The sequence below is a fragment of the Drosophila teissieri genome, chromosome 2L, assembly GCF_016746235.2.
Source record: "Drosophila teissieri strain GT53w chromosome 2L, Prin_Dtei_1.1, whole genome shotgun sequence".
Taxonomy (NCBI): domain Eukaryota; kingdom Metazoa; phylum Arthropoda; class Insecta; order Diptera; family Drosophilidae; genus Drosophila; species Drosophila teissieri.
The window spans coordinates 10,767,017-10,791,026 of record NC_053029.1 but is presented as its reverse complement, the minus strand read 5'-3'; the positions used below and the strand labels follow the sequence as shown (position 1 = coordinate 10,791,026).

The 24,010-nt window shown below is 45.2% G+C and overlaps 2 protein-coding genes across 5 annotated transcripts; both read right to left on the bottom strand.

Annotated features, from left to right (window-relative positions):
• Positions 1-888: 888 nt before the first annotated feature.
• On the bottom strand, positions 889-23,160 carry LOC122611633 (junctophilin-1). Of its 4 annotated transcripts, none has more exons than XM_043784857.1 (9): positions 22,734-23,160; positions 7,860-8,621; positions 7,424-7,638; positions 6,137-6,405; positions 5,934-6,070; positions 5,736-5,876; positions 3,807-5,682; positions 2,287-2,487; positions 889-1,732 (listed from the first exon to the last, which is right to left on the bottom strand). In XM_043784857.1, exons 2-9 carry the CDS (start codon positions 8,177-8,179, stop codon positions 1,646-1,648), a joined length of 3,246 nt encoding a protein of 1,081 aa, XP_043640792.1. In that variant the 5' UTR covers positions 8,180-8,621; positions 22,734-23,160; the 3' UTR covers positions 889-1,645. The 4 variants fall into 4 exon arrangements, with proteins under 4 accessions (XP_043640792.1, XP_043640795.1, XP_043640794.1 ...); XM_043784860.1 differs by lacking the exon at positions 22,734-23,160 and adding an exon at positions 18,088-18,104; XM_043784859.1 differs by lacking the exon at positions 22,734-23,160 and adding an exon at positions 17,635-17,654.
• Positions 10,356-16,414, bottom strand: LOC122611634. The gene is made up of 2 exons (XM_043784862.1): positions 13,996-16,414; positions 10,356-13,940 (listed from the first exon to the last, which is right to left on the bottom strand). Exons 1-2 carry the CDS (start codon positions 15,334-15,336, stop codon positions 13,932-13,934), a joined length of 1,350 nt encoding a protein of 449 aa, XP_043640797.1. The 5' UTR covers positions 15,337-16,414; the 3' UTR covers positions 10,356-13,931.
• Positions 23,161-24,010: the final 850 nt, after the last annotated feature.

The following is a 24,010-nucleotide window of genomic DNA, read 5'->3' as shown; positions in this document are numbered from 1 at the left end:
AAATTTTACGCACCAGCTCAAGTCTTTCATTTGGTAAGGTTCTACATTTGTGGAGCTTATCATTTGCATTTTCAGAATGACACGATCTAGAAAGAATGTCGGATTGGGAAAATGCTGTAGGCACACACACAAAAATAGCCAAGGAAAGCAGAGAATTTTTATGTTTGTATGTAGTTCACTATAATTGCACTTGATAGGATATATTAAACAAAGTAACATCGGAGTAATAAGAACAATTTGCAGAGTACACTTGCAAAGATGCGAATGTGCGGTTTTATTTCTTTTCAATAATGTTTGCATATAAAATAACAAATAAAAAAATTAAATCATAATATTTAGAACATATTCGTACATTGTAAATGAAGTGAAACTAAAAACGATAAATTGCAACACTTTGAAATAATGACATCGTCCCAGCTATGAATTTAAACGTAAATTATCGAGAAGAAAATATAGTTATAGTTATACGATATTTTAAAATGTATATATACAGCTTCATTCATTAACAATCTCGATCCGTTGCTTTAAAGAATATCATTTTCGGATTCCATAAATCTCCTCAGACCTTCCCGAATTCAATTTCGTTCAATGTTCGAAAATGTTCAACTGGTAAACCAAAAACAGAGCCCAAGATACTCGCTATCTTGTAGATACATTTGCTGTTGCTTTAGTTCCTTGTAGTTGTTGGTGCTGTTTTCGGTCCCACAAAATTTTGCTAATTATACAAATATAGGTGTCACATCGTTACACTTTAGATATATAAATATGAGTACTTGTATTATTCGGTTGCCTTTTGTTTTGATTAAATTGCTGACTAATGCATTTTCAATTGCAAATAGGAAAAGTTTCTTGGCTTTTGGTATTTTTTTTTTTGTTTTTGGATTTCGGTTTTTGCATGCCTTGCATTTGCCTAGTTTTGCTTTCGTATTATGTATTACTTTGAGTAGCCATAGATTAAATATATTACGCGTTTATTTATCATGATTAAACATTGATTAGGTTAAGGTGTTGTTTGTTTTGGTTTTGTTTTTGTTTTAGTTTCTTTTTGCCTTTATCTTTACATTAAATGTGTAGAAAAATTCGTTAAATTGATTTGCATATAGTTAATCGATCTCCCCTCCAGCTCCTCCAGCTCTCCTGGTTAGCCACAAATACAAAGTTGAATTGGCTCGACAAATTAAATGATTGGCTGCACAGCCACGCGATTTAAGTATTTATGTATGTATTTAGTTTGCTACGATTTGTGCATTGCAGTTCTGCGCTATTTAGTTAATTTAATTATCCATTATTTGGCTGCAGTCTAGACTTGTAATTCGATTTCTTTTTCCCATCTCCAGCGTGTTTCCTCATGTTAAACATATGATATACATTTATGGTACTTTAGATACTTATTTAAGTTCTTCTTCATTATATCAACTCTTTACTGCAAATGCTAAAAACCTATTAGCCCTCCTCACCCCGACGCAAATTGGGGTGGCCCACAATTATGACCACCAAATTCCCAGGTTCAACGGCGAATCCAGAACTATCGGTGGCTGCCAAACCCACTGTGCCAGTCGCCACTCAAAGCCAGTCGCTGCCGCTGCCCCGAGTCGCCCAACCCGAATCCGCCCCTCTCCCGCGTCGTCCTGTGCATCCTCCGGCGCTAGGTGAGCATGTAGACAAACAGCAGCGCCAACGCCACGTTGAAAATCAGGACGAGCAGCATCAGCTGCTGGCGCACAAACCAGTCCTGGACAATAAACAACAACATTGTTTAGATTTAAATGTTTTTAAATGGAATTAAATTGAGAATATGCTATTAACGATTCAACATTAATTTGAAATATACTTTAAATTTAATTCGAATTTATAATGGGGCACATTTATACTTTATTAATAGCCATAAATCAAATTGAATTATAAGAGAATAAGTTTGCTTTATCTTTATCTTCTTTGGTTTCCGTTGCAATATTTTGATCTATAACTATTTTGGTTGAAAACAAGATTTCTGCTTTTGTAACATTAATTTTAAAGAAATATTTCAACAATGCTTAAAAGACGAAATAATAAATGTAATTGTTCTCGCTTCGTTGCTAATTGCATTTAGAATTCTAAGGAACATCTTTAATTGGTCTATGTCTATGTTTAAATGCACCATTGGCGTCAAAATACTCAGCAAAGCCATTTGTTTACAGAAATTCCTACAAGTTAAGTGCACCCATTGTAAATCCATTTCAACAAGAAGCCATCACAGGCATTTGGCAAGCGAACACAGATAGTCTAGTCACAGATTCCGTCACTCACCTTAACCTGCGGACTGACCAAATACAGCAAGGGATTTGCCTTGAGCCGCTCGTTGACCTCGATCTGGCGACGCACTGCCTCCCGACGGGCGGAGCCCAGGGCGGACACCTCCTCCCGGCTCATGGCCTCCGTGGCGCGCGGCAGCTCCTGGAAATCGGGCATGGACTTCTTCCGCTGCAGCGTCACATTGATGGGCACCGACTGCAAATGGAAATGGGGCAAAGAAGTGTGCCACAAATTAGTTCAGCATGGCAAGTTGGTTGGGGGGCAGGGCGTTCTCCACCTCAACGGGGGGCTCAACGATCCAGCTTTCGCTGGCCCGCCTGGCCAGCAAGGCTGGCGAGAACATGAGGTCCTCCTCATCCTCCTCCGGATACCAGTCCATTCTCGCTGGCTATCTATCTACTTGCTTCACTGTCTGGGGAAAAAGTTCTATGACTAAAACGACAGCTAATTAGCTGCTTGCATAACGTTGGACAATTTGTGTAATCTTTCTGCTACAGGCGGTTCCAACTTGTAAACGAGTTGGACATGGCGTGCCGCCCTTACTGAGCACCCGAGCGTCGATATACACGGCCACGGAGACGGAGAGTCACTGCGTCCGTTGGCGTGGCCAAAAATAGTCCCACAACCCCACACTTGAGCCAACACAACAACGGATATTGTCGCCGACTGACTCTTCGCACAGAATTGCTTTCAGAATTCCTATGTGTTCTTCTTGTTTTGAATGCCGCACATATGTATATATGTATGTATATAATTATATTGCCGCTCAGCGTCGCCTGGCGTTTGCTCTACAAATTCAATTGTTAATCCGTTGGGGCCGACGCGTCGTTTGCTACTAGCCATCACATTTTGGCAAATCGTCGCCATTGGGGCCACACAAAAAACCAACGACCAGCAGGCGAGCGACACTTCCCGAGAGGATTTATTTATTGCCATGTCGCCGGCCTTCCAATGGCCACTTGTGGAGCGCTTCTAGTGTTCATTCCGCCGCAGAGTCAGCGGGAGAAACTCTGAGATTGGCTGAGTTCTCTGAGATCTCCGAGAGCTGCGAGATTCAGCGAGGCACGCATGCATTCCAACCTGGCTGATCCGGCTGGCGTGCATTCGTGCCCGCGGCTATAAATAGTCCAGAATGGGCACATGTTCGCCCCGAGATGGCCGAGAAATGTTTCAAAATGAACACCAAGTCTCCGGCCGGATGGCTCTCACCATCACGCTGCTTGCTCCCCCGCACAGAAACAGAATGCCGTGCGAGTGGCGTACGAATTAAGTTAATTGCTCGGATTAACTGTGTTATGAAATATATATATATTTCAGGCGGCTGGCCCGGGAATTCTCACTTACTCTAGTGGGTCTCTAGAGATTGGAGGTAAAAAAAAAAACAAAACTTGGAGGGTCTTTCTACTTAAACAAATTGTTTTGGATTGTCCCCAAGTGATGGTAACATACCAAACTAAATAGGGAATATCAAATCTGAGCACAATATTGTATTGTTATTATTGGTTAACACTCACCTTCATTTTCTTGCCGCCGCCGCCGCCGCCTCCTTTTCCGCCCATGGCCATGCCCACCGGCGTGGCTGGCTTGGCCGGCAGATAGAGGCTCTCCGTGCGCTTGGGCTGCGAGGGCGAGGGAATGATGTCCTGGCCGAGCGTCCGCTGGCGCAGCAGCACGTCCTCGAACGGCTGGTTGGGCGACGAGAAGAGCGGCTCCGCCTTGCCCTGGCTGGGCGCCCGTCCACCTCCACCGCCACCTCCACCCAGGCTGGGTGTTCCCGCCCGCGACAGACGTCCGCCGCCGGTGCCCGAGGGCAGAGTGCCGTTGCCCGTCATGGTCGATGCTCCGGCTCCGGCTCCGGCTCCAGGTTGCGGGGTGGATCCGCGGAATACTGAGCCCGCCCGGGGGCGTCCATCGGGTGTGCTGGTGCCGCCATTGGTCACCGGATCGGCGAGTCCCGATCGGTCCAGGGATGTTTGCCGCGATCCCGCAAAGGCGCCGCTCAAGCGACTGGCCGCCCGGGCGTACCGATCGATGGAGGAGTCGCGGCTGGGCGGCCGCTTGTAGTGATCGAAGTGGTCGATGGACGACTGCTGCCCCATCTGGCCCAGCATGGGCGGTCTGCCGCTGCGCTGCTGCTGCTGGGCAGCGGCCATTGCGGCGGCATTGGCGGCCATTGCTGCGGCGGTGGCCGTCTCCTGGATCTGCTGCTGTTGCATCTGCGAGGCGCGGCGCAGCAGATTCGAGGCATTGTGGGTGGGCGAGGTGTGCAGCGAGGGCTGCTGCTGGAGAGCCTGATGCTGCTGCTGCTGCAGTTGCTGTTGCTGTTGCAGCTGTTGCTGCTGCAGTAGTTGCTGCTGCTGCTGTTGTTGCTGCAGAAGCTGTTGCTGCTGCTGCTGCTGCTGCAGCAGTTGCTGTTGCTGTGTGGAGACGTTCGCTTGATTGGTGCCCGCGCCAAATGGCATCTGTGTCTGGTTGGGATTCGGTGCCTGGTTCTGCTTGAGGTTCGCGTTAAGATTGGGATTGATCTTGGCCGCCTGGCCGGGCGGCTGCTGCTGCTGGAACTGATATGCAGGATTCGTTTGCGGGTTGCTCTGTTGCTGGTTTAACTGCTGCTGCTGCTGCTGGTGCTGCTGCTGGTGGTACATCTGATTGATGGCGCTGATCACCTGGGCGTGGCTGGGCTGGCCCTGGCTCACCATGCCGGTGAGATCCGTCTGCGGTGAGACGGGCAGCTGTTGCGAGTACATCGACGGTGGCACCGGGCACTCCGACTCGTGTTTCTGCTGCGACATGCGGCGCTGCTGCTGCTGTTGCTGCTGCATGTTGAGATATTGCTGCTGGCGCTGCGCCTGCGTGGCATACGCTTCCGAGCCGCTGCTGCTCGTGGGCGAGAACTGACCCTGCTGCTGCTGCTGCTGCAGCTGCTGTTGCGTCTGCATGCCCACGCCCATTTTGACGGTGGCATCGGATGCGGCCGCTGTTCCCGGACGGAATCGCTCGCGCTCCCGGAAGCGCAACTTCTCGAATCGCTCCAGCACCGAGGGCTTGAAGTCGGGCGCGAACTCCCTGGCCATGCGCACCGCATTCTCGCAATCCATGCGGGCCTGCTCCGCAGCCGCGTCCGCATTCTGGGCCTTCGCCGCTGCGGTGGCCATGCGGGAGATGGCCATGTCGGAGCGCTGCATCGCCATCTTGAGGGCACGCTGCGCCGAACTCAGAGCCGCCGCGATTCGGTCGCGGAGTTTGCGCGAACGCGCCAGGAACAAATGCTTCTTCTTCTGGCTGGTGATCAGGATGTTGTTCTTGTACTTGCCCTCCTCAACGGTGCCGTCGCGGAAAGTGGTCACTCCGTAGCCGTGCTTCCGGTTGTTGTACCACTCACCCTCGTACCTGGTAACGATTTACATTTACATTCAGATATCTGGATATAGTTCGCAACTCACTTGAGTCCATCGCTGCGCTCCGCCACGCCGTGACCACAGCGCTTGTCCTTCTTCCACTCGCCCATGTAGGTCTCCACCACCGTGGGATCCAGCTGCTCGTCCTCCATGGTGAAGCTGGCATTGGACTCGGTGTGGTTGGATCTGCAACGAAATTAATAAATCTTAGTTTGGTAAATCGTTTTATCTGGCGACACTTACTTTGTGGTGAGGTTGGACTGCTCGGATCCTGTGCTGATCCAGGAGGCCGAGGACATGGTGGACCGTATGCTGCCGGATGCAATGGTGCCCCGCTTCTCCAGATCGCCCGTGCTGCGCTGCTTGCGCATCTTCAGGTTCTGTTCGGAGTATGAAGAACTTAGGTTAGTGCAAGGAATTAGATTAGGTAATCCATTGAAACGCACCATCAGGAATCCCTTTTTGCCGGTCTTGTCCGTCAAACTGTTGCGCCGCACCGGCAGCTTATCGGACTTGGCCGTCAGGACGAAGCCGCCGCGGATCTCCTCCGCCTTCTCCACCATCTTGGCCGCATTTCCGTTCTCCCCGCTCCGCAGGGAGCTGAGGGAGGCGTGGAGGTTCTTGCGCCGGTGATGCGAGGCCAAACCGAAGGGCGCCGACGTGCGAATGCCGTATCCATGGCGCTTCCCCTCCTGCCACTGACCCTGGTACTTGCCTGGAATGCGAGAGAGTGCATCAAAGGACTGCAGTCATCACTTCGAACTATTGTTATGCTAATGGAATGGAACTCCCAGCCGCACAGGACAGCAGTTGGCCTAAGTGAAATGCTATCCGTTTCCCAACGGCTTCTATTAATGGCTACACGTGCCATTTCCCTTCAGCCCAATGGCATTTGGCTCTTAAGTAGTACTGCAGAAAAAATATGTAAATCAACTGCTGAATAATGGTAAGCTGGAGTAAGCTAAACATTCAGTCAATCGGTTGGAGTTAAGTAAGTTAAAAATAAAAAGTTAAATTATTGGTAGATAAATAAATGTAAAATATTGATTGGTAAATGTTTGGCTTTCCATTTCTCTCAGTGCTTCATCCGATCAGGTTAAGTGTGGAATTGGAAGTTACGTTAGTTGATTAGGAAATGCTTCTTAGCCCTCGGTTAATGCTAATTGATAGTTATGGGCCAATTTGTTTGGCTAAAGGTCGACATTTCCATTTGCACTCTGGCCGCAGCCAAAACAATTCCATAATGCTGGCCATTCCAGAACTTGGCCAGCACCGCAGGCGGCACTTGGACATATGTAGATATGGCCATGTGTTTTACCCTGACTGCGAATTTCCCCAGAAAAAGCCGCACTCATGCAGAAAACATTTTACAAAGGCGAAAACCGAAGCGGCAAAGCCAAATATCATTGAACTGCGCGGGCAAATAAAATATGACGTCAGGCTGGTACGTCGGTGGATATGGATATGGATGTGGATATGGATGTGGAGGTGTAAGGATGTGTGTGTGCGCTCCCAGAAATGATTACAAAAGCGTCAAAAAGTAAAAAGCAACGGCGAGGGAACGAACTCATATTCGCGCATTTTGAAAGTGAGCCAAAAACCAAACGCAAAATGATCTCATGCACATTACGTATACGCAGCGTATGGCGCCCCAGGGCCCACGCCATCAACCCATCATCCCCATCATCCCCATCATCCCAACATCCCAACATCCCAACACGTCCATCACTTACCGCCATCAGCGTAGGTCTCGCATCCGGACCCGTCCTGGTAGCCCTCGTTCCAGGTGCCCTCGTACTTGGCCGTCGACACGGTGCTCTCCCGCACTCCGTAGCGCCCCTTGTGCCCGTCCTTCGACCACTCGCCGCGGTAGATCTGCCGCCCGATCTGCTCCACGCCCAGTCCATGGCGGCGTCCATTCTGCCACTGGCCCTCGTAGTGTGATCCGCTGCAAGCGAGAGTGCAAGATTAAAGTCACAGCCAACTATCTGTATCTATCTCCATCTGTATCTGCCATCTATCCAACAGAACGTAAGATTCTCACTAACCCGATACCAATTATGATGAAGAGGTTTACCTCTCGAGATAAGCTTATACCCTGCTAAGAACTATCAAGTGAAATCCCTTACTTGCCATTGCATATACAGGAGTAGCATAAGCCACACTCACCTGGGCCAGATGTACGATCCGGACACCTCGAAGCCGTAGTTCCAGGCGCCGGCGTAGGCGCCCTGGTGCTTGGGACCCGTGCAGACGCCGTGGCCATGGGCCTTGCCCTCGTCCCAGCCGCCGCAGTAGGTGCCGCCGTCCTCGAAGTCGAAGCGGCCACCGTTTATGGGGCCACGCCTACCGCCGGCCGCCTGGGAGGCGGCGTAGGCGGCAAGGTCGCCGCCATTCTGCTGCTGTTGCTGCTGCTGCAGTAGCTGTTGCTGCTGCTGTTGCTGCTGTTGCTGTTGCTGCTGCGGCGTCAGTTGGCCAGCCTGTTGCATGCTCGAAACTGGGGGGTTTCTAAAGTTCGGGGCGGTACAAAATTGTGGACACTGCTGTTGCTGCCTTGGGCTTTTTGTGCCGCCGCCTGCTGCACATTGATTTTCCGCTCGACTGCTGCACCGGCTGCTGCCTCATCTGATCCTGGTTGTGATCTAGTGTCTAGTTGTTCGTTTCGCTTGGTTTCGTTTGCTCTGCTTAATCTACTGCTGCTTTAGGGCTATTTAATGTGTGTGGGTTGTGTGGTTAAATTGTTGGGTTTTTCACTGAAACGCGAAAGTTGCAATTTGTTGTTTGCCCTTCTTGGGGTTTTCCGACTCGATTTCAAAGTTGCATAAACCGATCGTCCGATGTCAATGTCCTCTGACAGTTGCGGCTATGATTCTCTATGCTAATGTCGTAGGCCATTCTTGGTCATTTACCAAAAAAAAGTCGGCGAGTGATCTACAATTGGGTATAGAAAATAGTTTATAAATCAAATTTAAATGGTTTGGATGGAGCAAGCGGGCTTTCCAGGAAATTAATCGCATTATGCAATTGACTATAAAAGTTTATCCAGTCGTATGCATAAACATTTGCTGGATTTTACTAAATAAATCAGAGAAGTAGAACTATTCGACTCGGGGAATTGTGCATATTCCGTTTGATTTATAAGGCGCTTTTAATTGATTTCTATCTGCCGAAAGTCTGCCACCATTCCTCCCCATCATTCTGTGTGTCTTGCCACGCGCGAAACGCGATTTTTATGATTCGAAATGAGTGGGTTGAATGCAGGGGGTTTTTCCGGGGGGGGTGGTGATAGGGTTGGAAAATACCTTGGATACAAAACGAGGGCGAGAGGATGACGATGTGAGGTGACGATGCATTATGGATTCGATGTAATTGCATTCGATTGCGGTTTATGCAGCCGCTCTCCCCGAGTTTCGTTTTTATTTTAATTCTATGCGATTCTACAATCACATATAGAGCGTATTATATGGGGACTTTGGTGTGTGCACGAGCCACGTCAAAGGCCGAAATTCTCAATGGCAGACCACCTCTCGAGTGGGTGGTGGGTGGTGGTTTGCTCTGCTCCACTCAGCTGTTTCGCTGGCATATATAATCAAATGTATATACACACTAATATGTATTTATATAGTTCAGAGGTACGCGCGGTAGCAATAGTAGAAAATGACGAAAAGTGCATAGTAGCAGGCGAATGCCACGAAAAGCACTTTCAGTGTCTTCATGGTTTAGCTGCTGTCTTCTGTCTTTGGTTTTTGTTGTCACTCTGATTACGTTTTCTGGGATTTTTCCCCGATTTTAAGCAGGGGCCATGTGTTTTCCCACTGGAGCCGGTGGAATTTTGCGCTGAGCAATCTCAGTCTTTGCACAGCACGGATTTAATTAATATTTTTGGTAGTTTTCCTCTGCTTCAACGAGCTTTTACCGAACGAGTGGAAATACCGATTTTCGTTTTAACTTTATAAAATGGAAAACACAATTATTCAACATATTTTCGTTTGTAAGTGATTTTCGGTGAGCTGAATGAATGAATGTGAACGAGCATGGCTAAGCTAAGTAGCGTATACGCCATGTTGCCGCATTCCTCAATGCGAATTAACAGTTGAGATACATTGCGTATACGCCATGTTGCAGCATTCCTCACTCGCGGGTTAACAACATGAAAAATCTCTGCACTCAATCGGGAATTCAGACGAATTGCAATTCAGTGGAACGAATAGTGCTACATCACTGCCGTTTGAAATGTGGCACTTTACGGTATTGTTTACTTTAATCATCTTGCAACACGACGTATTCAACAAACATTGAGATTCAGATGGTTTGGGTTTGGCTTCAGTCTATGTGTGTTGCCATTAGCTTCTGACTGCTTCTCGGTTTTATTGTTCTTCTGCGGTCGACGCCAAAACGATTTGGGTTTCTCGAAACGAGAAGGGTCGAGACAAGACGCCAGGAGAGTCGAATTCTTCGCAAGCTTTGTTATTAATAGACAACGTACACACACTGAGCGGAATCGAGAAAAGCAACGAAAAGTACGGCGAACTGGGAAATGGGAAACGGGGTTTGGGGGGCGAACAAAGAAGGGTGTCTCTACATATATCTCTCCCCTTCTCGGAGTCTGGCAATGTTTTGTTTAAACATTTATGATTGTAGGAGGCGATTCAAATGCGGCCGTTCTCTCTTCTTGTCACAAACGAAGTGTTCTTTATTTCTTCGTTCCGTTCCTTCTTAGCCTATTACATGTATGTATTGGTGTGTCAGTTGCTGATCGTGCGAACGGGACGCACAAAGTAGTGTCCGTAAGCACGATCTTAACATTAGCGTAAAATTGTACTTAAAACTAAGAGTATGTATATCTAGGACTGTATGTACAATCACTGTGTGTATGTTACGGTAGTGTGCCTGCTTGCTACAATCGGCCATCCTGACCGGAGAGCTCCTGATCTCTACAAACATGTTAACTTTTACTTTTGTTTATCCATGGGCGCATATTTGCTACTGCCCAAACTCCCTTGTATGGAAGTCTAGACTGTTGAAAACCTTCAACGTCCTCCACGACATACCTATCGTTACGCAAAACTTTTGTTATTCTATATGGACCTTTGAACTTGGGGATTAATTTTTTGGATACGCCTATATGCGAGTCGAAATTCTTGATCATCACCAAATCTTCTTTTTCATACTTATAAGGATCTTTCCTTTTCGAGTCTGTTCGTAACTTGTTGTATTCTTGCAATTTATTGATGTTTTTGCCAGCATTTTCTCTAATTTTCTCAAAATTTATGTCATCATTTGTTTTATTTATTTCTTCTAACCTTTCTTTTAAACTATCTATAACTCTGCCTTTTTGAGATACTCCAAACAGAACTTTACTTGGATGTTGGTTAATTGATCTTTGCATTGTATTATTTAACGCATATTCGACCATTTCTAAAACAGTGTCCCAATGCAGTCCTTTGTCTGGTTCAATTAACTTAGCTATAATGGGACCTATGCTTCTGTTCACCCTTTCGACCTGACCATTAGCCTGTGGAGAACCGGTAGCTATCTTTATGTGTTTTATTTTACTTTCTTTCAAGAAATCTTGAAATTCCCCAGAGGTAAAACATGTCCCGCGGTCCGAAATAATACATTTTGGCCTACTGTAAGCCCTAAAATAGTCCTTTAATGCAACTATTGCTTCCTTTGATTTTGTTGTTTTTGCAGGATATAGTCTTACGAACTTTGTAAACGCGTCTATAATCACTAATATGTGTTTGTTCGACCTACTTTTATCAACAGGACCATAATGGTCTATATGTACTACATCAAATGGAATATTTACTTTGGGAATGTTGTGAAGGAATCCCTCTTCTTTTCCAGACTTTTCAGAATAAGCTATACACTTCAAACAATTGCTAATGTGTATCTTGCATTTCTCTCTAACTTTGGGAAACCAATAGCTTTTTGAAATAACTTCTACCATTTTGTCTATTCCAACGTGTCCTAATTGATCATGATAATTAAACAACACGTGGCTTTCCATTTCGTTCGGTACATAGAATAAGAGAACTTCCTTATCCTTCTTTCGATAAACTATTCCATTACGCATTTCGTAACCTTTGAGTTCTGATTGTTGTAGCTGTTTAGCTATCGTTTTGATCTTCTCGTCTCTGCTTTGACAAATAATTAAATTTTCCTCAAAAGAGTTACAATCAATTGTTAGTATGTTTGTATTTCTACTTAGTGCATCTACGTGCTGCATGCGCTTACCGGACCTATGTTCTAAGATGTAATCATAATCTTGTAGAAACAGCGCCCACCTGGCTATTCTTGGACTTAAATCTTTTTTATTTAATGCTAGAGTAAAAGCACTACAATCTGTGACTATTTTGAACTCAATTCCTTGAAGATAAATCCTAAAACGTTGCAAAGAGTAAATCACCGCGAGGGTTTCTAATTCGAAACTGTGGTACTTTGCTTCAACATCAGTCGTTCGTTTTGAAAAGTAAAATACTGGATGAAACTTATTGTCTTTCTTTTTCTGCATAAGAATAGAACCGAACCCTAAAGCGCTAGCGTCGCAATGTAGTTCTGTTGGATCTGTAGGGCTGTACAATGCTAAAATAGGAGCTTCTAGAAGATTTCTTTTTAATGTTTCGAAACAATCTAACTCTGTCGCACCGAAATCGAATTTTCTATCTTTTCGTACAAGATCGTATAAAGGTTTTGCCTTTGTTGAAAAATCTTTTACAAATCGTCTAAAGTAGGAGCACAACCCCAGAAAACTCTGAACTTCATGAGTTTTTGTCGGCATTGGAAAATCTCTTACTGCTTGCATGCCTTTTGAATCTGGTTTAATACCATCACCTGATATTACATATCCTAAGTACTTTATTTCACTTTGAAGGAATTCGCATTTGTCTATTCTTAATTCCAGTTTGTTATCTACTAATCGCTTAAACACTTCTGTTAGTATTTCTATATGGCTTTTACTATCTTTTGTTGCTATCAAAATATCGTCCATGTAAATGAGGACCTTGTCCTCTTTTACCAAATCTGCGAAAATTCTATTTACAAATCTCTGAAAAACTGCGGGGGCATTTCGTAAGCCGAACGGCATTCTGAGCCATTCGTACTGTCCCATAGGTGTAGTGAACGCGGTGTATTTAATTGAGTCCTCGTGCATATGCACGTGAAAGAACCCGTTTCTAAGATCTAATTTGGTGAAAATTACTTTTTCAGAAAGTTTATCAATAAGGTCGTCTATCAATGGAGTAGGGTAGTTGTCTTTTAGCATGTTTTTGTTGAGAGTTCGATAGTCAACGCACATTCTTAATTCTCCTGACTTTTTCTTAACTAGAACAATTGGTGATGCATATTCTGACTCGCTTGCACGTATAATCCCGTCTTTTAAGTAATCGTCTAATAAATTCTGAACTTGACTTTTTTCTGCATATGATAATCGCCTTGGAGGATAATTGAATGGTTTTGTGTTGTCAAAATTAAGTTTCATTTCCCATTTTACTGCTGGGATTTCTGGACGTTTCGCATTCACATAAAGTTTATCAAATACGTCTATTAATCTGTTTCTTAGATTCGATTCACACTTCTCGTTAATATTTAACTGACTGCATTCTATTGGATCGGGGTATTCAATTGATAGTATTTCTAATCCGTCATAAGGACTACTTGTTTTGCTCTCATTTCCATTATTTATATTAATTGAACACTTATTTCCATAATTTTTGACATTAGCCACGTCATTTTCAGATTTTCTATCATTCAAACCATTATCTTCAGAATTTTCATTATTTAAAACAGCATTTCCGGAATTTGAATCATAATTTTCACAATATCTATCGTTTGCAATAAAATTTTCAACATTTCTATCATTTGAACGATCATTTTCACAATGTCTATCATTTGCAATAAAATTTTCAAAGTTTCTATCATTTAAACAATCATTTTCGCAATGTCTATCATTTGAACTATCTTTTTCCCTAACAATCTTAAAATTACTAATTTTCATAAAATCTCTTCCCAAAACTGTTCCATATGCCATCGATCTGTCTGTCACAATTAGTAACTCAAAATTTAGAATTTCTTTATTGATAATAACGAAACATGATATTTTTCCAATTATATCTAAAGGGCTACCGTTTAAGCCAAAATAATTTTTAAGAATCTTTCCATTTAACGTAATATCTTCCTTTTTCAAAATTTTTTCGACGTATGACTTCTTTATGAAACTAATTGGACTTCCAGAATCGATTAGGCATTCTAAAAACAGGCATTCATTAGGTTTTGAACTAAAATAAATCTTAAACGGTCTTACATATTCGTTGTCGGATACGAACTTCCTCTCAGTGCAGTTGTACACCAGATGATCCTTACTGCCACATGCGTAGCAGGCTCCATACTCGCGCTTGGGCTTGCGGCAGTCGGCGGCGAAATGCCCAACAGCATTGCAATTGAAGCACCTTTTTGGAGGCGCCGAACCAGGTTCCTTATCGAACGAAACCTTAACACGTCCAGCCGGAGAAAGTAGCGGTTTACGTAACGAGACCTTGGCAAATGCGTGCAACATCTGCGCAGACGAATTAAAACAGTGCATGTGTGCCTGTTGTCGTAGAAGGGAGTCGGGAATCCCTTCAATGATGTTGTCGATTAGCTCCTCATCGTCTATTCGAATCTGTGTAGCCAACAGCGTTTTTTCTTTGAAGTATGTGGAGAAATCTTCCGACGGTTTCCACTTGCGCTCTTGAAACTTGCGTCGAGATATTATTTTGCTCTCCTTACCGTGGAAAGCTTCACCAAGTTGAAATAGAAGTTCTTGAACCGGCAAAGTCAGCAAACGTTCCGAAGAGTGCAACCAAATTTGAGCATGGTCCTTTAATTTGGACATCACTAGCATGCGAATTACATCGTCGCTTAGCTTAAACATTTTTGAGACCGCGTTGAGCTGGGCGACCCATGTGCTAACATTGAGTTTGTTGTTAGAAGCACCGTCGAATATCGGAATCATTTCCTTGGCCATTGCTAGCAATGTTTGTTTATTTACAAATGCTTCCTCCGATCTGGCATCTCCGCCAGCGACTTCTTGATCTTGAGTGGCATCCTTGTGTTGATTTGGTTTGGCAACACTGCTTCGAATTAGTGGGGTAGCCTTGTTATGACCCGATGTGGCAGCGTTATGGCGTCGAGCAGATTCCAATTTCAACATTTCGTTTTCCAATTGGAGCAGCCTTAGTTGACGCTGCATGGCGTCGAACTGCGTAGAAACTTCTGGAAAATGTTCCTCGCGTGCCAACTCCGAATCGCGATGATTGGTAGATGTTGAGGGCCTGGCGTCGTCATGAACATTCATGCTTTCAGCATTGGTGCAGTGTTCGCTGCTTGGCGGCACCACTCCAGCGGCGGCGTCCTCGATCATGCTCCTTGGGCTTTCCATGTCGACCTCTGGTGCTGACTCTCCGACGATTTCGTGCTCCAAATCATTGTTAGCGATTTCGCCTTCTAATTCGCCAATCACCGGGCAAACTCCTCGGGCTTCTGGGGGCACACCGTTCAATCGCGCCGCAAGCGTGGCCTTGTTACCGCTTTTCTGCATGCTGAGCTTTTCACACCAATTGCGCAGTTCTGCTGCTGTATAATCGTCCGCACCGATGGTTTCCATTTGATTATATTTAAAGATATTGTTTTTACTTTGCTTCGTAGGTTGAGTTTTTTGTGAAAAAAAAAAATTCACAGTAATCCCACTTCTGAATTTGTAGGAGGCGATTCAAATGCGGCCGTTCTCTCTTCTTGTCACAAACGAAGTGTTCTTTATTTCTTCGTTCCGTTCCTTCTTAGCCTATTACATGTATGTATTGGTGTGTCAGTTGCTGATCGTGCGAACGGGACGCACAAAGTAGTGTCCGTAAGCACGATCTTAACATTAGCGTAAAATTGTACTTAAAACTAAGAGTATGTATATCTAGGACTGTATGTACAATCACTGTGTGTATGTTACGGTAGTGTGCCTGCTTGCTACATGATGATGAAAACACACGCAACCAGGAGCCCAGTTCTCCTCTCCTCCATCTCGGCCAACATTCTGCCTCATCCCGGGCAATGTTCTAAACAAAAGCGATAGCAGGCTGGAGAGATTTGGCCAGTGGGTTGCAGCAACAGGCGGAGGGTGTTTATGGCCAAGTGAGTTATGTTTGCACACCTGCCGAAAAGTGGCAGTGATGGAGAATCTATTTTCTTGTCTAGCTGCTACGACTATGTAACCACCTTCCGATAAATCCATTGGCTCCAACTCTCTGTGTAGTAGAGGTAAATATCATAACATATTGCTATAACTGGCCAATCAAACCGACTAGATACATTAAAAATAAAAGGAAAACAAAAAACATAATGTTTCATAAAAGCGTTAATAGTAAATAAATATATTTCCAGGCGAAACCAGCTTCATTTTCCCCAGCAGTGCCATAAAGTCAGGTGCAAAATGTTTGCACACGAGATGAAAATGGAAAATGGGAAATCAAAGAGGTGGGCAGCTTTATTGCTTAGAGAACAAATAGAGCAATCGATCCTGAGATGCCTCAGTAAATAATTCCCAGGCCACATTATCACTCTTTGATAAAGAACATTTACGTATGAGCATTTATTTATACCCAGGCCAGCGGGCAAAAAACAAAAACAAATTTGTAGAAGACGGTGCGGCATGTATCATTGTTATTTTAAAAGATTTTCGAACAAAGCCAAAGCCAAAACGAAAGCAAAACCAAAAACCAAAAGTCAGCCCCCCAAACAGAACTGAACTGAACTGAAATGAACTGAAATGCTGAAATGCTCGCCGAATTCGAGCAACGAAAATATTCGTAATATTGTTCAACCGTATTTCAGTGCTTGCCAAAGTCTATTTCATTCTCACTCTGCCTTTTTTATTTCATTTTCAGTTGGCAAAACTGTCCCCGCCCGCGTTTTCATTTCATTTCGATTCTTTTCTTTGCTTTGCTTTTCTTTGCTTTTCATTTAGATTTTCCTTATGTCTGCCTTGGGCTAGATGGATAGAAAATTAAATAATAGTCCACTGACTGACGTCGATGTTGTTGATGATGATGTTTGTTGCATGCGTTTAGCATCTTGCATTGTGCGCTTTTTTGTGTTCGCCTCAGTTTAGTTTAGACAGCCTGCACTTTAATCAATTCGCACTGCACTCTCTCACACACACACTTGCAGGCCCACACACTCACACACAAACGCAAGGGGGCATACACACACACACACACACAAGGGAAAGCGAACACGCAGCGTTCAGTTTTCGGTATTTTTAGCATATTTTTCGTACAACTCGCACTATATTATATAGAAGAACTGGCTCGGCCAGTCAACAGCAGCACATTCTCTAAATTGAGATTATTTATAGGTTCACATAAATTAAGTATTAACACCCAACAGGCCCGACTACTGTAGTTAGTCCATCCCTTGCACTTTCGGGTTTTTCGTCTCTTGACACGATTTTATTTGACTTTATTCTCATTTTCTTTTTTGGTCGCCGACTGCATTTTCCTCGAAAATGGCAAGTGGCAGGCGAAAAATGGCCAGTGACATGCTGCTAACTCTTTGACCTATTGATCGCAATGGATTTTTACTTTCCGTGTTTTTCCCAGATTTAAACACAATTGTTTGAGGAAAATGAAGTCAAGTGAAGTTTAAGACTGATAACGGATGCCATTCAATAATTATTTAATTAACTGCTGCTTAACCAGCTCGTGACATTCGTTAATCCACATTGTTTTATAACTTATTTAACGCAACGAAATTTTCCACTCACACACGCACAAAAGCAGAGAAACTCGGGCAATTTTGTTGAGTAAAAAATATGTTAAATGGGAAAAGCGCGTGAGTGTGTGTGTGTGTGTGCGTGTGTGTTTTTAGCCGCACAAACACACACACGATAAAAATAGCAGAAATTTGAAAATACTGAGGTTCGTTGAGTTCGGTTTGGTTTTTGAGTTGAGTTGAAAACAGTTTCGTGCCTCGAAAACGCAGCCAATTCCAAAAAGAACGCTCATCCGGTCAGCTGTTTGTGTCTTTTTTGGAGAAGCCGATTCCGCTCCGGATGCGAATGTGCGAATGCGGATGCGCGGATGTGCGGATGTGTGCGGATATCTAGAGCGAGCGGAACGAAACGCACGAGCGGCGGGCAGCGACTGGCAGCCGTTCGAGATCGGTATCGGTATGGGTATGGGTATGGGGATCGCGTAGTAACGACAGCCACACGACGGCGACGGCGACGACGGGAGAAGCGAGAAGCGAGTTCGCCACACAATGTGCCTCCTCCTAATCCTCCGCCTCCGCGTTGCACCACAGGGCGTATGCGAAACCTGTGCGACTGGGATGGCTCCCCGTTGCGTATACGCCCAGTTAAAGTAACTTTCTTGTGCGATTGCGACGCGACATTCGAGCGACACGTCCAAACGCCAAACGCTTGCAAAGCGAAAAGAAATGCCCGCCACTGTCCACGGCATATTCAAGCCAATTTACCCGCTCTTTCACGCTTTCACTCTCCGTGTTTCATGGGGAATTCATTTCAGGGATCCCCTGAATTGCTGAATTCATTCGAGAGACTGGAAAGCGACAGGCTGAAAAGCTGGCAAGAGAGCACAGACTGAATTAGAATCTGTCGCTTCTGCATCTTGGCTGCCTCTCTCTTGGCCCGAAACAGCTGTTACATACCGATAACTTATGGCTTATAGGCCAGCATGAGCAATATTTGGGCATAAAGAAATATGAATGAACGCGCGAATCGCGATCGTTGCCATGCACCCATCCATCCATACATCCATCCATCTGTCCATCCATCGCAGCTATAGATCGCAATGGTGTATACTCTATTCGTTTAGCTTTGTTTGCCTTGGCTCAGGCAATTGGCTGAATGACAGCCGTTTAATGTGCGGCTGACTCACGACCTCAGTCACAAAAGATCTCTGGTATTAATAGGTGATAATTGAAAATGGTTTGCGGATAATATCGGTCATGGCTATGCCCGAAGAAAGCTAATAGCAGGGCATGCACTTTATGACCCAGCTGAAGTGCCCTGGCCAGTGGCCACTTAATATGCAGTCGACCGTCACATGTGCCCCACTTTCCTGTAAATGCAATTACCCCACACACATCTGGCCATGTTCCCTCCATTGGGGCAACGAGCTTAGGGAAATCCTCCCCTGACTCGGGCAAAGTAGCTCCTTCTGTCCACCCACCCACTCCATTCGCCTGTTTGCCGTACACGTCACAGGCCATTAACTGGAGTACACAGACACGCAGGCGAAGCCGAAGGGAGTGGATGATGGTACTGCTCCAAAGTAAACAGGTTATACAATTTCTAAATTAAAACACAAACAAGGGACTGGAACATCATCCTTGTTACCCGCACAACAGCAGTTTGCATACTCTATACCAAACATTCTACAAATGGAAAAGTATTGAAAACAGGTACACTTTAGTGTATTTCTAAAGAGGCAATGGGAAATCGGATTCAATTGTCTTAAACAATCGCCATTGAACCCTAGTGAAATTTCCAACTAAAAGCAAATCAATTCCATAAACCCCAACCCCTGGCAACAGCTGTCCGATCCAGAGAAATCGCAATTTCCTGGCTGGCAGATTATGAATTTAAAATGTTCATTTTAATTTGTTTTTGATGGCCAAGCATATTTGTGCTGCTTGTTGTGTTTGTTGAATTCCATTATTTACGATATCTGTTCAATTTCGTAGACATTTAATTTGTTTTCATCTTTCGTGCTTTACGGCCAGCCATTGCTCCTCCCTTCTGGTCAGAGATCGGACATGGAACGTTGGAACGATGGCGGAAATCAGCTTCAGAAATACTTGTCTGAGTCACTCACACACGCTCTCCTTGACCTCCGCTGGAAGTTTGACGAATGACGGAAATCGAAACATGAAAACATTTTCCCGAGCCCAAAAAACAATCCACAGGCTGCCCAAATCCGAGATGGAATCTCGTGGTCGGAGGAGAAGGTGGCAAATTGCCGGGAATCTCGGACACTGATAGGCAAATGATGCGCATCACGAGCGGATTTGATTGATGATATATCCCCCTATCAAAGAAGCCGCATACCGGCATGCTAATGCTTAACTTGAGCACAATACATTGATGGGAAGTCAAATGAAAATCGTATTAAAGGCTTTGCTAAAGCTTGACCTTTTCACATATTCCTTTGCAATTGGAATACATCCAAAATATACCTACTATTTATATCCTTTCTCTACATTTTTAAAAAATAATTTAACTTATCTTTGTTCATAATCTTATTATTTGGCGAAAACTCTCGGATTATCTCTTCTTAGCTGCTATTACATTTTAATTCCACTCGAATAATTAGAGAAAACGCACTGATGTGTTGCAGAAGCAGTTCCACTTCAAATCAGGCCGAACGACAGGCACTTGGGAAGGACTTGACGGGTTCTCACAGTTGGGGGAATGGCGAAATTGGATCGAAAGAGGCCGGGGGTGGGGGGAGGGGGAGGAGGCTCCTAGAAATCCGATATATATAATGAAATATTCATATACATGTGGCGAGTCTGCCTCACCCCCGTCGCACTGCCCCTCTGCCTTGCCTCATTGTTGTGGCAAATACAAAAGGATTGAGAATCAACACACATGCACCTACACGCATACACTGACACACTCACACACTCATACACGACTATGCACTTACACTTACGCAAATGGCAGTTATGAGGGGGAGTGGCTGGGCGGTTGACATAATAAGAATAACGAGAACAACGAGCGACAGCAACTTGAGGCTGCTTGAAGTCAGCCAACACTCTTACGCAGGGAAATTGCTCGTCGCCCTCACACCGAGATACAGCTACACCACCGGGCGAAAAAATAGTGCTGGGATCTTGGAAAATGTGGCTATCAGTAGTTCAAACACTAATATTTGTTATACTACAGAAAGTTCTTTTTAACTCTAAGGAAAAGTTTTAGTATTCTTACTAAACTTGCCACCGCTACTATTGTTATATCCTCAAGTGCGGAAACCACCGTGCTCCTGAATGGTCGCGATGAGCCAGCAAGTCGGGGGAGACAACAGCAATCGACATCAGCATCGACGTTAGGTGTTTATGGGATGTGGCAGCCACAGCCCCCAAAACGGGCATGTATTTGTGCCTGTGGGTGTGAGTGAAGGCCGAAGGATTACAACGGCAACTAGGCATAACAATAACACTAAAACTCGAAGGCAAGGAGTGCGGTCCTCGTGGCTGCTGCCAGTTAGGCCAGCACTTTGGCACAGATACGCGCACTCACAGATTTTTGCCTCCAGTCGAGAGTCTGGAATTTAAAATCCGGTATTCGGAATCCGTGGAGGTTCGGTGTCCTGCTGCGTGGCGACACCGATTGGAAAGTTCACAAGGGGCCAGCACAGGATGTGCACTGAAAGGCTGAAACTTGTTTAACCAGCAACCAGCAGCGGCAACGGAAATTAGGTTGCTCCAGGGAGATGTTACATAAGACCCGTGTTTGGCTGAGAGTGCGTGTGGCTGACAGCAGACATAAATCTTCGCAAATATGCAAGTTGTGCCGCCCAGAAACCGGAATGAGCAACTAGGCCCAGCAGGGAAGGACACACGAGCCACCGAGTGGCAAGTTGAGCCAGGAGACAGGATGTGCAACAGGAGAAACAATTCTTCCAAGTCGCCCCCTTTGCGACACTGTGGATCTGTTTTCCCAACTCACTATTTGCATTTGCTACTTTCTGAAGAAGATACATTTCTAGAAGATACATTTCGAACCAAGATAATAGTATAAAAGAAAACATATTGTTTTAAACAAACTTTATAGGAATCTTTAAAGTTTCAAGCATGAGTTACTGCACCAAACCAGTGTAACATTATTAAATAAGAATCCCAGGCAAGTAATTCGATCCCAGTGTGCCTGTAATATTTTCTTTTATTGCGTCTCTTGTGAACCCTGTGCACCAACAAATCTGACCCATTGACCAACAGGATGGGAAATCGGAGCAAAAGCAGGACTCAACCAGAAAGCAGAGCAAACAAGAAAGCCGCAGAAACAACAAAATGCAACCAGACAAACCCGTGGGCGCTCACTCGATTTAAAATTTCCTGCGCAGCAAAATGTGCAAGGACACCAGAAGGAGGAGCTGCCAGGAGCCAGGAGCCAGTAGCCAGGAGGAGGGTTGATGAAATGACAAACAGGAGACGCGCTTGGCGGCGAAGGCGAACTAAGCAAAGAGCACACGGGATATCCGTTTCCGCCCCACAAGTGCGCCGCCCACTGCCCATAGACACTCGCAAACTCAAAGGTCGCACACAAATTTGCAATGAAGCGCAGTTCTACTTAGCTTCCGGTATCCCCAGGCCATCACGTCCTCCAAACCACACACCATACATTTCAGGACATTTCAGGACATTCAGGACGCGACCAACAACAGCAACACAAAGGACACATTCAAGTTTGGTGGCCGCATGCAAAATTCAAATTGACATAAACACCGAGACGAGCGCTTGATTGTGCGGCTTGTGTGACTGTTGCTGGCTATAAAAAGTGTGCACCACTCATCCCAGCGCCATCACCCATACGCCGTGTGGTACCAGCACCAGCAGTAACAACACGGCAAATGACACATACAGTGGAGCTTCGCACTAGGACTTTAAAGCTACTTTTGTTGAATATTTAAATCTCTTTCATTCACAGAATATGGCAATCTCTATAAGAAATTCATTTTAATGCACTTTTTAATCACACAACTAATTAATAAATAATATTTGACTAGGCGGAGCAAACAGCAAATATTATGTGTGTAGCTCAATTGAAAGAAAAGAGCCTCAGACATTTGCAATAGCTGTAGTGAAGCTATCGAGGCTGTACTGTAATTGCGCGGATGTGCCACACGACTCCCGTCCCCATTCCGCGCCCCAAAGTATCCGAGTGTGTGACGCAGACCGCAAGGTGACTGAAGTTTGTTATTTCGATTTCGATTTCGCAGCCAGGCGATCGGGATGCGGAGATTGGGGGCCATTATTCTATCTACTCACAGATCCTCGAGGTTCTGCCACATCCACTTTGCACCAGTGCCCTGCAATTGTCTCCGCGATTTTTCTTGGGGGGGGAGGTTTATTTTTAGATCCCAGTACCGAGGAGCAGCAATTATCTGTGCAGTTATTTATCTATCCGTGGGCCAGCTACTTGTGGATTCGTTGTTGCGAGCAACAGCGCTTCGGATTCATAAATCGCTCAGGTATTACTCATTCGCTGTTAATTGAAATTTCGTTGGTTCGCTTATTGTTTACAGTTAGCATTGGGTTAGGGCCTCCGACCTCAGCGTTTCGTGTGTTATTTTATATTTTCTTTTCTCTTTTTCTGGGGGCGGCGGTTTTCTTTTTCGGGGGGAGGCGGTTAATTTGTTCTATTCTATTCTAGTTTGTTGTTCTCGCGCGCGCGTTCGCGTTCGTTTCGTTTGAGTTGTTGGTTCGTTTCACACTGAGCTAGGGAAATCATTGAAATTTCTGCTCAGGCGAGAAATGAAAATGTTTTTTCGGCGGAGCAGCCAAAAAACGAAGAAAAACGCGGCCAAGACACCGCTCTCTGCTGCATTTTTGAGGTGAGGTGAGAGTGTAATGGCACCGCCGGTGGTCAGCGGGAAAGAGCTTTTCCGGCGCCCCCTCCCCCCTCCACTTTTCGACAGCCCCCCGGAGGTCGCACCTCAAAGTTGCCAGACTGCCGACGTGGCGTATGCGTAATGCGGGTTTTCCACTCTAGAACGTTAATTGCTTTTTTTGGGTTTTTCCCATTTTTTTTTGGTTTTCGACCAGTGGCTTATTGTTTGGCCAGCCTTAATTGGCGACGAATCTCTGGGGCATTGGCAGCCAAATAAAATTACGGCTTGTGTGCGCTTAACTGCTAGATGATCTGATCCCTGGTTAAGTTTCCACAGTTTATCGCATTACACTACTTTCGAGTTGTACGTCGCGGCAAAAACTTGACTCCTGCCGATTTTTGGCGAAAGTTTAGTGCAGCTTCCGCGGAAATCGCTCAATTACAGCTGCCAGCGGGTTGCTTAAAAGTTTCTTGCGAGAAACCCCCACCGAAAATCGCTTGGTCGTCATGTTTAACCTTCGGTGGCAGTGGCGTATTGGACCTTGAATTATAAGTTAATTAGAGTCGGAAGCGGGCAGTGAAAGGCAGCCATGGACATGGACATGGATACGGATACGAATACGGATGTGGCATGTGGGTGGGCAACCGAAAGCCTCGTTCAAGGACTCGCACACACCCGCATTACTTGCGCCCGCGTATCTGTGTGTGTGTGTGT

Excerpts from the sequence above, each read along its gene's own strand:
- LOC122611633 (XM_043784857.1), bottom strand. The coding sequence starts at position 8,179 with ATGCAACAGGCTGGCCAACTGACGCCGCAGCAGCAACAGCAACAGCAG. Across the intron at positions 7,639-7,859 it reads GGATCGTACATCTGGCCCAG|CGGATCACACTACGAGGGCC; the intron begins GTGAGTGTGGCT and ends TCTCGCTTGCAG. Across the intron at positions 1,733-2,286 it reads TGGTCAGTCCGCAGGTTAAG|GACTGGTTTGTGCGCCAGCA; the intron begins GTGAGTGACGGA and ends TTTATTGTCCAG.
- LOC122611634 (XM_043784862.1), bottom strand. The coding sequence starts at position 15,336 with ATGGAAACCATCGGTGCGGACGATTATACAGCAGCAGAACTGCGCAAT.